Source organism: Eptatretus burgeri, chromosome 4 (assembly GCF_056783735.1).
Source record: "Eptatretus burgeri isolate ZD-2024b chromosome 4, Ebu_testis_v1, whole genome shotgun sequence".
Classification (NCBI taxonomy): Eukaryota; Metazoa; Chordata; class Myxini; order Myxiniformes; family Myxinidae; genus Eptatretus; species Eptatretus burgeri.
In genome coordinates, this window is record NC_140964.1 from 136,463,881 (window position 1) to 136,482,154 (window position 18,274).

Genomic DNA, 18,274 nt, shown 5'->3' on the forward strand with positions numbered 1-18,274 from the left:
GTTGTTCACCACCATCTCAGATCATCCCCCATCCAAACCCATGATCTTTTCCACACCCATTAACCCCCACCCCCAAAACCCATCTTCTTCCAAATTCCAGTTTTTCTTTCCTGAGAGTTTGCCTCATTTATTATATTACTTAAATGATCATTTGCTTCTGTACATGGCACTGACAACTTCCCTTAAATAAAATAAATAAAGTTTATAAATGGCAAACTTGAAACATATCATGCAACTACAAAATAATTTTCCTTCCAAAATTTTATTGCATTTCTTTGACATGTTCAACACCGTTTGGATATTCAAGTATTGCGAGGGAGGGGAAGGGGGCAAAAATATGTGATGAGCAACATATTCACAATCCAAAACATTGACTTTTTCATTTTATCACACAAGTATAAGAATGGAAAGAAACATTTTCATCACCAAATATGTATACTTGTGATTGGGAGGATAGCTTAGAGGTGTGCGCACTCGCCTTCGAGCTGTCGGGATTGAATGTTGACCCAGCTACAAACGGTCATCCTGGTGTTTCACATGCAAGGCGATCGATTCAAGGCATGCACCATCCATCGGAAGGACGTCAAGGACCTGTCTGACAGCACCGGTTGTTGGTGAGCATTAAAGAGCCCATTGTGCCTGCCATCGAGAGTCGGCGAGTTATTGCCAGCACGCTGGCCAAATTGCAAAATCCTGCCCTGACCAACTGCTGGGAAGGCAATGGCAAACCACTCAGCATAACCTTCGCCAAGAGAGTGCTTCAGCAGTACCGACACTGGAGAGAAAATGGTACATCGATGACTATACTTGTATGGATTAGAAAGTTTCCGTCTTGGACTATCGTGAGTATGCTACTTGAATAACTGAATGTCCCACCTACGAGTGGTACCTACAAACTGAACAAAGTCGTACCTCCAAACTAAAAATAAAAAGTAAACTTCAATGTAAATACATACTTCGAAAATACCCAAAGTTTTACTAAAATAGCAATTTAACTTTTGGTCCAACAACCCTTGATCACAAAAACCACTCATTCCTTCATGAGGCTTGGTCATTGATGGAAACAAAAATAATCTTTGGCATCAGCACAACCGAAAACACCTTTACGTAAATTTAAATTAAATAATAATAAAAAAAACTTGCCCTGATCTTCCCAATGTTGCAACTTCAAGCTGCAATTTGGTCAGAGGTTCTGGAACCAAAGGTTAAGAGGTTTATTGGTCTCCTGTAAACCCGATAACATACTGCGGTGTTTCAGATGCCTAAGGCAGTTATTGTACCAGCAATCTGTAAACAAACATTGTAAAAAAATATATCAAAAATAATGATTGAATCACCATGTGCCAACAAAGGGTGTTCTTTTGTTATACATATGGCAGATGATTGGAATTACTCAAGTATTTCTCATAATGATTTGCAGATGCCAAGTCACAAGTAAACTAGTGTTAAAAAACAAACAAACAAACAAAAAAAAACCAGACAAACGACTGATCAACTATTACTATTTATCCTCTCCAAAAGTTAAATACCTTTTGATGACCAATTGTGAAAAGTCATTTCAATTACTAAGAAATACTTGGCGCGACATCGAATTCTTCCATTTGGGCCTTCGGGCCCAAATTACAGACCAGCTACAAATCGTCCCCCTGGTGTTTCACTCGCAGGGCAGCACCGTCCGTCCATCAGGACGTTAAGCCGGAGGACCCGTCTGCCGGCACTTCCCTTTTTTAATGAAAGAAAATATTAATCAAACGGAATTTTTGATTGCATCGAATTTACCAGGAATTTATGCGGAGGCAGCCATGTTTTACCCTCGTCGGAAGATTATTGAGACATTTGATGTAAACAGCCAATCAGGACATGACTACAGGCTGCCCCTGCAGAAATTACTGCAAAATTCACCAAACTTGCAATTGCCGCTGCTGAGAGGCACATATGCCCCCCCCCTCCCCCCTCCAATTATGGATTAACTTTTCCACTTTGAAATCTTTTAATTTATTTCCTGAAATTTGACAGCATTTAATTCACCCTGCCTCCAAAATAAAGAAAAACTAGCATCCGTTGAAGACAAAGTCTTCGATATCCCCTGCCATAGTAAATGAGGACAAGTAGCAAAAGGCACCAGTTCAATTTATTCTTGATGTGTGTGCCAAATTTCATAAAGAAATAGTTAATAGTTTTGCAACTATGCTCTGGAAACAAAGGTTAACCTCAATTATTTCTTAATACCCAACTTGTTTCCATGGAAAGTGACAGAAATTTTTTTGGGGGAAATCTCGAAATATCAAAAGGCACCAGTTCACCACTTGCTTGATATGTGTACCAAATTTCGGAAATATATCTTGAGGGGATTTGTAGTTAAGCTCCAGAAATGAAATGTGACGGACGGACGGACGGACGGACGGACGGACGGAACCCATTTCTATATCCCCCACCAACTTCGTTGGTTGACGGGGGATAATGAGGCAGCAACCCGGTTGTTCGGTGAACAGTTTGAAGTATTTCATCAAGTAAAAGTACAACTACCAAATGGAGACAAATTGTGCATAGAAAAACCTTTCACCCATTCATCAATTCATGGATTCGCTTTGAATGAAGAAAAACTTCAGACTACTACTCATACATACTACAATGCCATGTTAATTCTAAAACAAGTAAAACTCATTTGAAAATAACATTACCAACGGTAATAAAAAAAAACATCACATTTGAAATATTTGTGGCAGAGAAACCCTGAACAAATCTCTACGGTAAACAACATAGTCGAGCGGCTGCTTAAGGCGTAAATTACAGCGGACATTTCTCCCGCTTGCCCAGCTCCTGAGTACTGTTCGCAAAGTTTTGTTGCGAAGGCGAAGCGAGGCCTACACCGGAAGACACATTGGTGCGAGATGAGAGCGCGAGCTCCAGTTGTTGTTGCAAGGCCAGCAAGCTCTCTTGGATTCCCAAAAAATCTGGGACCACTGCAGCATCTTTGTTCACATCTCCACATAGCTGTCCATTTGGATTTCTGAGGAAGAGATTTGTCAATCCCTTGCATCAACTCAACATCATAACCGATCAAGAAAGTTGGAATTCGATTGGTCGTGATGACGTAAAAGGTGTAATATTTTGTCTAATTACTGCTAAACAGAAGGGTGTTAAAAGTGCTAAGAACAGGATTTGTATTCTACAATGTTAAAGTATATATATTTAATCGAAATAAAACAACGATTATAAATGGTGCAGAAAAAAAAAATAAAAACACATTTTTTAATGCGGCGTCTTTTCCACTTTATTTAACGTGTAGCATGAGTTAATCGTGCCTATTGTTTGTGTCCTTTTTGACGTCCTTAAAAACATCAAGTTTCCTGCTTGGAATGGTTATAAATTTTGTTTGACTGCCAGACAGGCAGACAGACAGAGTCGAAATATCTCAGGAAAAAAATCAGAGCCAAAGCACTACAAAACTGCAAGTTCGTTTTCTGATTAATGTTCATAATATAATATTCAATGGAACTAAAGTGGCTCGACGATCAAAAACTCAAGTCAAGTGAATCAATTCCTCAACCGCGCTTTTCGCTTCACGTGTGGTCACAATGCATTCATTGCCGAATAAAATTGAAAAATCAAATTCCATCGGCTCTAAATTATGCGAGTGCAACCGGAATAAATCACCGGCCTCTATGGCAGTCGCAAAAGGTCACCATTTTAACAAACATTTAAACGCCAAACAACACACAACAGAGAGCTGCAATCAAGCCGATTGTTTCAGGTGAAGCCAACGGGAATATTAGCCAATTGGTGAAATTTGAAATTTTGCTTCATAATGAAAACAAACGTTTTTTTTCTTCCAAAAAGCAGGACATCACAGACACCCAAACTAAACATTTAATGCCTCCCTCCAGGAACCATAATAATTAATGTATATACATATAAATAGTAACATCAATTAAAAATGAAAAAAAAAGGAAAATTAAAAAAAAAATCAAATTGAATAAATTTTTTAAATTCAATAATTGAAAATTGGGGGGGGGGGGGGAAAAATCAAATGATTGCAAAATTAAATAAATAAATAAAAATAATGGGAATTTTTTTTTCTTCAAAAACCACAAAGAATAAACAATTAATGCCTCCTTTGGAACCATAATAATTATGGTCATGGGGTCACATTAACATCACGTACCTCTCATTCTGCATCATAGGAAGTCTAACCATACTGGTATATCCCGGTGGTGCCGACAGTTTTCCTCGCGGTTCATAAGGAGAGAGATGTTTTCTTTTGTGGTCGAGTGACATCTGGCGTTCACGTTCTCGGCGTCCGCGCACAGCATCGGCGATCGCCCCAAAGCCCAAGTGCCACATCTCCGCAAGGTTTAGCATGAGGCAAAGTCCCGCGACACCGTACATCACCAGCAGAAAAATGGTCTTCTCTTTTGGGCGCGACACAAAGCAGTCGACATAGTGTGGGCAAGGATCCCGGCCACACTTAAAGCGTGCAAGAACTACCAAACCGTAGATGAAGTACTGACCGACGAGGAATGCCAACTCAAAGATGGAGCGCACGACAAGCTGCAAAACATACGCTCTCATCAAGCCATCTATCTTAATGAGTCGCCTTCCGTCGTGCCTCTTCCGACTGCGGTCTTTTTGTGCCTTTTTCTCCACCGTCTGTTCCTTTGTTTCTTCCTCACACATCATTGGATCTTCCACGCCATCATCCTCCGCTTCTTCAATTCCATGATGTCGACTCCTTTTTCCAATGACCGGTTGTAATTCCTTTGCATTGCACTCTTCTCTCCTTTACCATGCAAGCAAAGGTCAGCATACATAAAGAAAACAGTAAATTTGTTACATAATAAAAGGCAATCACCATTGCATCACCAGATACGAGTATGACACGAAAATCAATGTTCAACCTTTATAGAGAAAAATCAAATATTCCTTTAGCTTCACAAATCCATGAAAAAAAACATGCAATGGATTAACCTCGAAAATTAACCAACCAAGAGGATTAGACATCGTGACACGATTGCCAGTGTTTCACGATTTACTTGTGCTCACATTCCCAGATTTAAGAAAGCAACTCGATTCGGAAACTTTGTTTTTGGAGCCAGTGGCTCAAAGGTCATGAACCACCGGGGGGATTACAACAGACCTAAACCGGGCAGATCAGTTCACATTCTCCACCTCGAACCCTCCAAGTTGACACACATCAACGAGAGCAGTCATGTCGATTCATCTTGGACCTAAAATACCAGGTTCAAAGTCCGTAATGTCCGGTAATTTATGGGCAGACATGAGCAGGGTGGACAGTGGGTATGTTTTTTTTTTGTTTTTTTTTTTAAGTTACCGGATTGGGATTTTTTTTGGCACCATTGACATGAGTTTAATTATTCTGATTTGTTTCAAAGTACATTTCAGGAATGTTGTTTTATCAATAAACAATCTTAACTAAATTGAGCATAAAGATGAAATCAAATATATATTTAAAAGTATATTTGAAAGAAAGACATGTGAAGCTGTACCCTTAAAATATACAGTTTCCAAATGTGCAGCAGACCAAGTGTGGAGGAAATCCCCCTTGACGATTACCCCAGATTTGGAAAACAAGCAATTGTGACTGACCCACAAACAGGTCAAGGCATGAATCCTGGAGGATTGACCTGCAAAGTCACCAATTTATCCACAGAACTTGGAATTTTCGAAGTTAATGTTACCATGATCATCTGTAAGCACTTCAGGCATTGCCGAAGTCTCAGAAAGATGGGTCCCCTGAAAGCTCAGCACTCATGGTACTCATGGTTGGCACTAGGTCTTGAGCTTCTCAAACAGTTCAATTCAGATCCAGCTACCGATCGCTCATCTGGCGATGGATGACGAAACACGATTTCACTTCTATAACCCTGAAACACATTGGAATCCATGCAATGGAACGACACGAGTCACCATCGGCAAATAAATTTCTCACTAAACTCTCAGCCAGAAATTCCAATGCCTTTAACTTTTTGGATGGCAAGGGAATCCTGCTAATCGACTGTATGTCTCACAAAATTATGATCGAAGCAGCATGTTACACCAGCCGAATGCAAAAAAAAAAAAAATCGCAGCAGTCCATAAAGGAAAATGCCAAGGGATGTTGACCAAAGGTGTGCGATCATCTTCCATGCCAATGCAATGCTGCACAAGGCCCGTGTTGCACAGATCACCAATCATGAATTTGGCATCGAGCAGAGGAATCACCCCAGAACAGCACGTGCTCCTGATGTCTCTGAAGGCCAAAGCAAGAAAGCCAATGTTTGCGTCAGTAGATACTATCAACAATGGAGTTCAACAACCAAAGGTTAATAAAGGTGTATTTACTGTCATGGGAAACAGTGTCAGGCTCTCTCTCTGACAGTTGACCCTTTGTTTGCTCCGACGTGGGGCCAATGCTTAAAGCATGAGCTATACTCAGTGTCCATTATTATAAAACATATTCCAATCAACTTTGTACAATTTATTATTCACCTGCGTGCAGCCCATTTGTACCCCCATCTCCCCCTCCCCCAATGATGAACGATTTTAACATTTCATTTGAAGTCCCAGCCTTATGGCTGCCAATGGGGAACAGAGTGATACTGTTGCGGGGCCGGGTATCGGCTGCGAGCACGACCACCAGATGGAGCAGGAGAGTTGGCTCCACCGATCACCCGGAATGTATATATAGGTCGTCACCCCGGATAACTCCGGAGCCGACGGGTCCCTTATCGGACCGAAGTTCGCCAATATTTCGACGGCATGAGGTAGGGTCCACTTGTCTAACTCCAATTTACCTAAGTATTCACGCCGTCCAACTACCGGGGAAATTCACCCTCGACGATGCTCGTACGGAACGAGTCGCTAGCGTACTCGAACCGTGTGTGACCCGAGCGGATGGTCACCGAGCTTTCGTCGGTCCAAATGTCCCTTTTACAGCGGCAACAGCCTGGCTAATTCCCAACACACAGCATGTCAAACCAATAAAACAAACACAAAAACGAACTGATACATTTAACACATGGGTTTATTTATAATAGGTGGGGAAGGAGGGGAGCACGTAAGAAGCAGAGTTATCACGGCTAATAGAAATGAAATGCAAATAATGTACAAGGCACTTTACAGTTTTACTTATAGATGGGCCCACACACAGACACACATAAGTGGACCCCAATGGTCTTCATTGAAGTCTTCCAGCTCGAGGAGAGGGAGCTGGAGACCAGAGCCTGCACTTGGACCTGTCCACCTCGTGTGGTCTTCAACGATCCGGCTCAACGGGACTCGAACCCGCAACACGATGCCACTCCAAGCACCAGGGACGGAGGAAAAGCATCGGACGCCAGGTACTGCCAAGCCGACCAGACGAGTCGATCTCCGGCCCCTCGAACCCGATCACTGCCAAGCCGACCCTGACGCTGACGCCCAATCCTGACGTTCACCGACTTGGTTTCCAAGGCCCTGGCGTTGCTTATATGGCATTTCTCCTACAGGAGGGAGTGTCGGGCGAAGGATCACCGTCTGAGACGTCTCCCCTCTCATTGGTCGACGGTTCGTGAGAAAGTCGATGTCTGAGACGTCTCGCCTCTCATTGGTCGCGGGAAACATTCCATCTCTCTGGGGCGGAGTCGGAGCTCTGGCGACCGAGGAAACTCCGCCCATGTACGTGCTGACACGCACGTGTTTAATGGCGTCGAGGTGACGAAGCGAGGTGGAGGAGTGTTGTTGTTGTTGTTGTAAGGGGGTGTAAAAATACTAACTATTAAAATAACGCACAGCGCATTTACATTTAATTCCCATTAGACAAGGGAAAACGGAGCTATCTATCCACATTTACTTATCGATATAACTGATCTATAGGACCTGTATGTTGAGTGCAGTAAACTTCCAAATTCGTACCAATACGATCAAGATACGGCTGAAGGAACATTCTGGACTTGTTACATGTCGAAACAGTGCGAAGGATAAATGGAGAAAGCATCCACGATTACTTGCTGTCTGCGGCATACAAAAGGTACTTGCGCCGACTTCCTCCACTTGAACAGTCAACGCATCGACATCAACATCAACGGAGTGCGCTCTCTTCTCTCTCATTGGAGGCTGGAGTGCCAAAACACAGTCTTAGGTCCAGTCTTCTTTATCACCCACATAAATGACCTCTCCGACATCGACAGATCGTAACATCCTGCGTAACCCGATCTCACTGCGCAGTTTTCATGAACAGATGGTTCGCAGCTCAGTGGGATGTCTACTTCTGATAAATAATTAAAATGAAAACGTTTCCATATTGTAATGTGCATCTCGGCTTCAGACACGCGTGTTCAAATGTTTTTTTTTTTTTCTGTAAAATCACTTTGCAGGTCCATGAAGCACACACACTACTGTTGAGCGATCAAGACATGTCATTTCCGGCCATGACAATTAGCGATTCGATTCACACCTCACGACGGTCGGTGTCCATGCCAAAGATTTGGTAAAGCAATTCTGGACCATGTTGAACATTTTCACATTTGTTTTTTGTTGATGAACTGCGTGTGGCTCACGTGACCAAGATCAACAAGAAAAAGAGCAATCGGAGATTGCAGACCCTCGCCAGGACTTTCGTGTGGTGTGTTGTGGACTGGTGTGTTACAGAATTAGAGACATAATTAGAACTGCCACTTTATAAATGCTGCCAGTGATGACTGGTTCAGCCATTTCAGAGAAGATTTTTGAAGGTTTTTTTTGTATTTTTTTTAAACAATATGGCTGCCAAATCATGTGACCGATGAAAAAAAAATCGTTTCCGTGGACCATTTTATCCCGAGATGACTCAAATTTTCATACTGATCGGATGTAGCATTCTACATATGCAATTATGACGTCATAACGAAGGCACCAATGTCAGAAAAAAAAATCACATTCCCCATGAGGAATACTTGCCATGTGCAAAGTTTCAATTTTTTCCTTGATGCAGTTTGAGATAGAGGTCCAAAGTTTTTCCATTTTTCCAACATGGCTGCTACATCACGTGACCTATGATGTCATAATGCTCAGTAAAACATTCCACACGAGTCGCTGCACCAATGGTGGAAATTTTGTCTCAATCTGGTAAGCGGTTGCGAAGAACAACACGAAAGTTCTGTGCAGACAAACAGGCAAAGAGACAGACAAGCCGGTAGGCGGCGATGGGTCGCCGAGCATGGAAACTATAAGATATAGAGCAAAATGGATGTCATATGGCGGATAGGGAATCACCTTAAGATTATGCACATCAAATCTCATCCAGTTCCATCTACTGATAACTACTCGGTATCCATTTGAATGAAAAGTACCGAAAATGCGGTTTGAAATCGGAAATCCCAAAAGTTTGAGTTGGTGCTGTGGGTGAACAAAGATCTAAATTGAAAATCCGGCTCGATCGTTTGTGCACAATGTGTTCCAGACGATTAGTGTGAATTTTCATGACCATCCGACCATAACCCTAGGAGGAGTAGCATTTGGAGCGAAGGCACCTCCAGCTCTCGCATATTATCGATTTTTGCACCAATTGACCTTTGACCCCTGACCGAAGCAAAATCGGTCAATTAGTCCTGAGGCAAAGTTGTAGAACTCATTGAGTCCCATGAACCTGCAAAGTTTCATTCGTATCGACGCACTCCCCTGATCGCGAGGGGGCCTTCAATTTTAGCCAATTTTCACGCATACCCTAATTGTAGGAGGCGGTGCGGGTAAAGTATTCCATATGTCACAAAAACCGGAATATATTTGATAGAGCATCACCTGTTGCTCATTCGTGCCAAATTTCATAATCCTACGTGGGATCATGGCTTTCGGAATTGATTTCGCGTGAACGGTACCGATTTTGAAGGTTTTTCGGTTGTTGCTGGGGAACCAAAGCGTCCCTAGCAACCATCACAATTTCCAAAGCACTGGGTCATAAGATGTACCTACCACCCGAGTTTGGTCATAATCCACCCACGTTTACGACCAATTATGCTGATGACAAACGAAGAAACATCCAAACAAACAAACACAATTACTGACAATTAGGGTCACCTATTTCGGCGACCCAACAGACAAACAAACAAATGGACCCAAATGCAATACTCTCCTTCGCGAGGGTAATTACCTTTTTATAATATTCAGCATTTGCGAAGACCCTCAAAATGATTATACAGTATATATTATATATATATATCTTATAAAACTAGCAAAATACCCGTCACTTCACTGACCGATTTAATTGAAAGACTTGTACGTCAAACGTTCTGCTCTATTCATCCCATCGTTTTCCCCGAGGACATGTTCGATCTGCTTGGAAGTCAGCCAACATCACCTTCGACAGCAAACTGCTTAGTCTTCTTCATGGGCACAATTATCACCACGTTCTTGCAGGGTTGCCCGGGGCGGAGGGCATTTGGTTAATTCTTTCACGAACCAGCTGGCCAGGCCTGACGTGCGACCAAGGTTTTGTAATTTGGCCAAGGTGCCGGGCAATAGCTCACCGACTCTTCATGAAAGACATTGTGGGAGATTTAACATCCACCAACTGATGCCAACAGACGAGATGCCCAGTTTAATGATGGCGCACGCATCTGCCGGTGAAACACCAGGATGACAGTTTATAGCTGGGCCGACATTCAAACCCGGGCTCGACAGCTTGGAGGCGAGTGTGCAAACCTCAAGGTGATCTTGCCACACACACAGCAATCACCCAACCCTGCTGCTTATAAATGGAACGAGAAAACAAAAACAAAAAAAAATCACTTCTGCTTTACTGTGGAACGGGCAGTTTGCTTTGGTTTTAACCTCCACTTAAAATGAGTGAAATTTAACATTTAAAAATATTTTGAATTATTCTCACTCAGATTTCAACATTAACATAATGCACATTATGAAGTTGTTTAAACTTTCTTTATACAAGATGACGACTATTTGTAATACCGGATACCGTATCACTCACTATCCAAGACACATTTACAGAGAGAATTGGGGTCTCGCCCACCGCCCCTCCCCCTCCTCCAGATATGCTAACCTGACAAACCATACTTGGGGTACCCATGGTGAACATGCAAAATTTGGTTGGATTTGCATCAGCTGTTTCTTTTTCGTTTTCAAAGCATGTTTAAAAAAAAAAAAAAAGTAATTTTTTTTAAATTCCCAAATTCACCTTTATAGGATAGGAGCAAAGGTACCTGGCATTGCCGGGCATCTCTTCCCACTCTTCACCTCCCTCCTACCCCTTCCGCTCCCTACTCCTACCCCTCCCCATAAAACTAGACCAATGAGCCTTCTCCCAATGATCAGCAAGGTTATGGAATCCATCATCGCTTCAGCCATTAAATCCTTCCTCTTCTCCAATGGCTTGATTTCCGATCATCAATTTGGATTCAGACCAGGTCACTCTACCCGAGATATGCTGCTTCTGCTCTCCCAATGATGGATGGAGATCCTCAATGCCGGACATGAAATCAGAGGCATCTCCCCAGACATATCACGTGTTTTCAATACGGTCTGGCACCCTTCCCTGCTCATCACAATCCCTTCCTATGGTATCCAAGGTAATCTCCACTCATGGCTCGCAAACTTCCTCTCCCGCCGCAGCCAACATGTGGCCGTTAATGGAGTTCTCTCATCCCCTCTTCCTATCCAGAAAGTGCTCTAGACCCTGTTCTTTTTTCTGGTTTTCATCAATGATCTCTCCGACTCTGGAAAATCCTCCTTTGCCAACGACTCCACTCTCTGCCATCCCTCAGATTGGCAAGCAGCAGCCTCTTCACTCTCTGCAGATCTGGATAAAATCACAAGCTGGTCCAACAGGAGGAACATTTCTTGAAACCCTGACAAATGTCACACTCTTACGATGTCTCACCGAAAGGACCAGTTAGAACCCCCCCCCCTCCCATCCACTTTCAAAACAATCCTCTTGAAGAAGTTCTTTCATTCAAGCTTCTGGGTCTCACTATATAACATGATCTTTCCTTGGAAAACCACATTTCCAAGCTGGCCTCCAAACCCAGTCGTCAACTCGGCCTCATCCGTCGTGCAAAGTCCTTCCTCGGCCCACCTGAGCTTCTGACAACATACAAAGCTTTCGTGCGCAGCCTGATGGAGTACTGTTCTCCCCTCTGGGATGCTGCTCCCGCCTCTCACCTTTCTCAGCTTCCTGCGATGGAATCCAAGGCATTTAGGATCATTGGTATCTCCTGCGATGAGGCCGAGTGTGTTTGGGTCTCTCACTCTCTCAACACAGGCAGGTCGGTGGTCTTTCTGTACTCTGCAGTCTCCTCTCCAGCCTCACCGCCCCCCATCCCCCTGCTCTGTCTGAGATATGTCCCCCCCCCCATATTTCCACAGGGCGCTCAAGGTCCACCAACAACCCCCTTCGGGTAAAACTACCAAAATCAAGAATCACTGCTCACCTTCACCCTTTCGGTCCTCTTCACCCCCCTCCCTTTGGAACAAACTCCCACACTCACCCCTCCAGGTCTTCAAAATAGCCGTTCACCACTATCTCTTATGTTCCCCCATCCAAAACCACGATCTTTTCTTCACCCACTAATCCACCCCAAAACCCACCTCCTTCAAATCCCCTACTTTCCTTCCTGAAAGTCCCAGTGGTATCCATTTTGTTTCCCCCGTGTACTGCACCCCATCCCTCTCCCTTCCACAGATCTCCTCATGTCTTTGTTCCACACTGTGTTTTTTTTCCTTCCATCTCCCGCCCATCTTGTCTCCTTCTCCCCTTGTTGTACGTTCTGTGTGTTGGCTTTTACACGAGCCTCGACGCTGTATCCAAAAAAAAAAAAAAAAACCAAAAAGAAAAAAAAAAGTTCAGCTGCAGGAGTTTAGCTTTGCAAGCTCTGTAAAAATCAACTAACTGGCTGAAGAACAAAGCTCTCTATTTGGGCCCACAAAATGATGCCCCCCCCCACCCGCACCCACTCCAATGCTGCCCGGACACGATACAGGACACACGACCTAGGGGTCTCACTCGGCACTTCAGATTTTGTTTTGAAGAGCTGGGAATCACGAATAACTAAAGCCTGCCTGTTACCGAAGGTCGACAGCAGTTGACCGACGGTACGAGTAAAGTGATGGCTTTAAACCAGCTTTCACGATGAAGTTATTGTATGCAGATGCTCCATGGAAAGCTTTTGCTGACTGCATACTTAAGCAAGCTGGAAAGCTTGGCTTTGATCAGCGCCTCTTGCTCATCGATGTCAAGAGCGTTTACCTAACATCACTCCCCCTGTTCTGTGGGAGTATGCCAGAAGCATGGCAGGCAGTTCCTGTTCAGCACAATACCGGTGACTATTCCCTCTCAATGTTTTTAATTGAGCCAATCTTTTAAAATCATGACCAAATGTTTATGCAAATAGTCATTGATGCTGATTGCACCAAAGTCAAAAACTTTGGAGACCCCTTTCTCCATAAATTGAAGTGAGCTGCTGACATTGGCCCCAATAGACCCAACACCAGCGGCTATGACAAAGGGAGGATTTTTCTCTCTGAATTTATGTGTTGATAAAGAAAATTGGCTAAAATGGGACCCGCTGATGGAAGCCAACAGTCTTTTGTCCCAATGCCCCTTTTTAAACACTTAATTACTTTTCAAGGTTTTATTCCTTTCAATCCGATGGAGAAATCCTCCATCTGTTCCTCCCCTGCGAACAGGCAGAACCACGATCTCACCGCAGACCGCTGCTCATTGGCTCTTCCACTCAAACCAAATGGCTTACCACGTATAAAGCAACCATTGTCAAGTGCACAGAAAACCTGCAAGGGTGGCGAGCACGTTCGATTTTATCTCACCGCATATGCGCTCACAAGTCAGAAACTTGTCCCTTCTGCGACGTCCTGAAACCATTTTGCACACTTTTATTGAATGCTTGAAGTTGCCCCTCCCTTTTTACAACAAAAAAAAAATTACATGTGATTCAAGGGACAGGTTTGGATTTTACGCATCATAATTCTTACCGTTGTAAAGATGAATGTACTTGATCTAACAATCTGGTCTCCGAAGCTAAAAGTTGCAATTTATCAAGAAAAGCACAAAATGCAAAAAAAAAAAAAAAAAAATTAAAAATCACACTCTCCTTTTAGCTTACGTTTTAATATTTAAAGCTTCAGTGACGTCACGTCTCCATGTGAAATTTGAATCCATCAATTGAACACACTTACCCGGTGGTGGTGCTTGAAGGAATCGTTGTGCAGCTTGGTTGATGGTGTCCAAGTAAATTTGAATTTTTTTTTAACCCTTTCTCTGATACATTTGTGTCAAATGACAACCATGCACACTGAACCCCCCCAGAATTAAAGAGGAACAAAGTGTGCATACACGTGTATCTGTTGGGTGGTCGCTAGACTACCCTTAGTGTCTGGTTTTCCGTCTGTCTGTTTGTATGTAATGGACGGCTCTGGAGGACAGAGGAGTCAACCGATTTTGATGAAATTTGACTGGTAGGTTCATACCAGGATCTAGTTGTATGATTTTGAGCACCGTTGCTATGGACGCCACCATTGCCTAGCAATGGGACTTTGAAATTTTTGAAAAAAAAAAAATCCGAAAAATATTCTTTTTTTGAAAATCAAAAATCTGCTTCCGCGCTTTTATGCGCACTATAAAATCAACTTCTTTGTCAAAAAAATTTCAGCCCGATCCGTCAAAACTGTATGAGTAGTATGCAATTATATTACTATATGCTTTCACCCCAACGTTCGCGTTGGGATTCCCTAACGTAGGGTTGGGGAATCGAACACAAATGATGAATGGACAGTTGCTCCTCATGTTCCTATATGGAACAATGAACGGCAAAAATGCCATCTGATGTGTTCTCTTATCTACATATTTCAAATTCGCCTTGGTGCAGCGACCACCCATGTCGCCTACCGGTGTGTGTGTGTGTGTGTGTGTGTGTGTGTGTGTGTGTGTGTGTGTGTGTGTGTGTGTGTGTGTGTGTGTGTGTGTGTGTGTGTGTGTGTGTGTGTGTGTGTGTGTGTGTGTGTGTGTGTGTGTGTGTGTACCACTCGCCCCTCCCTTTTTATTGTCCCAGTCAGCGAAGTGACAGGATGTATGTGTATCCATATATACATATGTATACGATGTGAAGGTATACACAAACCACACACACACACCTCCTCCCTTGCCCTGATTTTTAGAATTATTTTAAATAATCAGCAGTTTACATAAGTAAATGTAAAAATCAAGCAAAATGCTTATTCAAAACAATTTTTTTAACGTTTCAATCAATTTTCGTTTTTTTGTTTTTTTTTTCCACGCGACCTCGAAACAAAGCTCACCTGGAGATGCGATGAATGGCAAAGCCAAGGTAAAGGATTGTGGGCATCGCAACCAGGATTATGTGAAAGATCCAGAAACGAACGTGAGAGAGCGGAGCGAACGAATCGTAGCACACGTTCTCGCAGCCAGGTTGAGCGGTGTTACACACGAACTTGCTTTGTTCGTCTTGGTAGATGGACTCACCAGCCACGGCGGTGAGCACGATGCGGAAGACCAGGAACACCGTGAACCACAGCTTGCCCACGAAGGTTGAGTGACGATCGACCTCCTCGAACAGTTTCGTTAGGATTCCCCAACTCATGTCGAACACACAAACACGTCTGCAGAGACAAAGGACATCGACACGTTTGGACACGTCCGGTATAATCAAGAAAAAGGCTGAAAAAACCCTTTCAAAAAGTGACAACGCGAGAGTTTTTTTTTTATAACGAGCTCGTTCATTGGTTCGACTGAACTCATGGAGCCAATCAAATGTTGCCATGGAGATTATCATCATCCGCGATGCACGCGCCTTTCTGGTAGCCAGGAGAAGCCAAAATTGATGGGACAGACGCACGCACCTTTCTGGTCGCCAGGAGAAGCCAAAATTGATGGGACGGACGCACGCACCTTTCTGGTCGCCAGGAGAAGCCAAAATTGATGGGACGGATGCACGCACCTTTCTGGTCGCCAGGAGAAGGCAAAATTGATGGGACGGACGCACGCACCTTTCTGGTCGCCAGGAGAAGCCAAAATTGATGGGACGGACGCACGCACCTTTCTGGTAGCCAGGAGAGCCAACATTGATGGGACGGATGCACGCACCTTTCTGGTAGCCAGGAGAAGCCGAAATTGATGGGAAGGATGCACGCACCTTTCTGGTTGCCAGAAGACAAAATTGATGGGACGGACGCACGCACCTTTCTGGTAGCCAGGAGAAGCCGAAATTGATGGGACGGACGCACGCACCTTTCTGGTAGCCAGGAGAAGCCGAAATTGATGGGACGGACACACGCACCTTTCTGGTCGCCAGGAGAAGCCGAAATTGATGGGACGGACACACGCACCTTTCTGGTAGCCAGGAGAAGCCGAAATTGATGGGACGGACACACGCACCTTTCTGGTAGCCAGGAGAAGCCGAAATTGATGGGACGGACACACGCACCTTTCTGGTAGCCAGGAGAGCCAACATTGATGGGACGGACGCACGCACCTTTCTGGTAGCCAGGAGAAGCCGAAATTGATGGGATGGACACACGCACCTTTCTGGTCGCCAGGAGAAGCCAAAATTGATGGGACAGACGCACGCACCTTTCTGGTAGCCAGGAGAAGCCGAAATTGATGGGACGGACGCACGCACCTTTCTGGTCGCCAGGAGAAGCCAAAATTGATGGGACGGATGCACGCACCTTTCTGGTAGCCAGGAGAGCCAACATTGATGGGACGGATGCACGCACCTTTCTGGTAGCCAGGAGAAGCCGAAATTGATGGGAAGGACGCACGCACCTTTCTGGTTGCCAGAAGACAAAATTGATGGGACGGACACACGCACCTTTCTGGTAGCCAGGAGAGCCAACATTGATGGGACGGACGCACGCACCTTTCTGGTCGCCAGGAGAAGCCGAAATTGATGGGACGGACACACGCACCTTTCTGGTCGCCAGGAGAAGCCGAAATTGATGGGACGGACACACGCACCTTTCTGGTAGCCAGGAGAAGCCGAAATTGATGGGACGGACACACGCACCTTTCTGGTAGCCAGAAGCCGAAATTGATGGGACGGACACACGCACCTTTCTGGTCGCCAGGAGAAGCCGAAATTGATGGGACGGACGCACGCACCTTTCTGGTAGACAGGAGAAGCCGAAATTGATGGGACGGACACACGCACCTTTCTGGTAGACAGGAGAAGCCGAAATTGATGGGACGGACGCACGCACACACATTAAAAGATATATTTATTTTAAAAAAAATTTTTTTAATGAAGATCGAGTTTCCCGCTCAAATCTCCACAAACAAGAGGGAAGAATCTCCCGGCGGGAAATCCGAGACGCTTCGGCTGTGGAATGCGAAACAAAGGAGTCCGTTTGTTCTTCGAGGGAAGGAGCACGTGGGGCACCGCAACCACGTGGACCGCGGGGTCTTCGGAGCGGGAACCCCCCGTCACCCTCCCGACTCAGGACTCGTTACACCGATTAAACTTTCAATCAAGACCATTTTAACCTCTTCGTCGGTAACCACACCGCACGACGTCACGTGACAACGAGCAAGCAACAAACGCAAAACTTGAGGATTTTAACTCAAACTCTTCTGTCCCGAGTTTATAGATCTCACGTTCACCAGAAACATCACCGGAGGAGCATCGGCAGCTTCGGACATCACGAACATTTCATCAAAGAAGACATTAAATACTCGGCCGAGGAGACACGCACGTGGTGACGAGGAACAAAGGATGAAACGGTGCGAGCGGGGCGGGAATTCACTCAAAAGTCGCAAAATTCAAACCAACTAACTAACTTAAACTAACTAACTTAAACTAACTAACTAATCATCATCATCGCAGACTCACGTTGTACAGATGTTCACTGTGCGAGCAACGTTCAAACTCTCAACACAACCTCCCAAACACAAACCAGCAAACTCTGCAGCAACCAGCGCCGTTCATCGCGGAGGATCCACAACCCCCAACCCCAACCCCCTCCCCACGACGGCTCACAGACCGCCCCTCGACCCCCCTCCCCACGACGGCTCACAGACCGCCCCTCGACCCCCTCCCCACGACGGCTCACAGACCGCCCCTCGACCCCCTCCCCACGACGGCTCACAGACCGCCCCTCGACCCCCTCCCCCACGACCGCTCACAGACCGCCCCTCGACCCCCCTCCCCCACCCTCCCCGTGCGAACACGAGCACAGCTGAAATCAATTATTTTTCTTTTTTTTATTTGGAGAGAACCAAGGATTCCCGGGAGTCTCTTCCTCAACTACAACTTCTACCACTACTACTACTACTACT

General features: G+C 44.7%; 1 protein-coding gene across 2 annotated transcripts; it reads right to left on the reverse strand.

The window, feature by feature from the left end:
- Positions 1 to 243: 243 nt before the first annotated feature.
- Positions 244 to 17,968, reverse strand: LOC147029191 (gap junction gamma-1 protein-like). 2 transcript variants are annotated; one of them, XM_085880105.1, is made up of 4 exons: positions 17,829 to 17,968; positions 15,280 to 15,600; positions 4,166 to 4,780; positions 244 to 3,010 (listed from the first exon to the last, which is right to left on the reverse strand). In XM_085880105.1, exons 2-4 carry the CDS (start codon positions 15,579 to 15,581, stop codon positions 2,788 to 2,790), a joined length of 1,140 nt encoding a protein of 379 aa, XP_085736231.1. In that variant the 5' UTR covers positions 15,582 to 15,600; positions 17,829 to 17,968; the 3' UTR covers positions 244 to 2,787. The 2 variants fall into 2 exon arrangements, with proteins under 2 accessions (XP_085736231.1, XP_085736232.1); XM_085880106.1 differs by having other exon boundaries at positions 17,893 to 17,911.
- Positions 17,969 to 18,274: the final 306 nt, after the last annotated feature.

Bases quoted from the DNA above. Each gene is read 5' to 3' on its own strand.
- LOC147029191 (XM_085880105.1), bottom strand. From the start codon at position 15,581: ATGAGTTGGGGAATCCTAACGAAACTGTTCGAGGAGGTCGATCGTCAC. The intron at 4,781-15,279 runs GTGAGCTTTGTT...TGCATGGTAAAG, and splicing joins GCCATTCATCGCATCTCCAG to GAGAGAAGAGTGCAATGCAA. The intron at 3,011-4,165 runs GTACGTGATGTT...TCTCTTCCTCAG, and splicing joins CCTATGATGCAGAATGAGAG to AAATCCAAATGGACAGCTAT.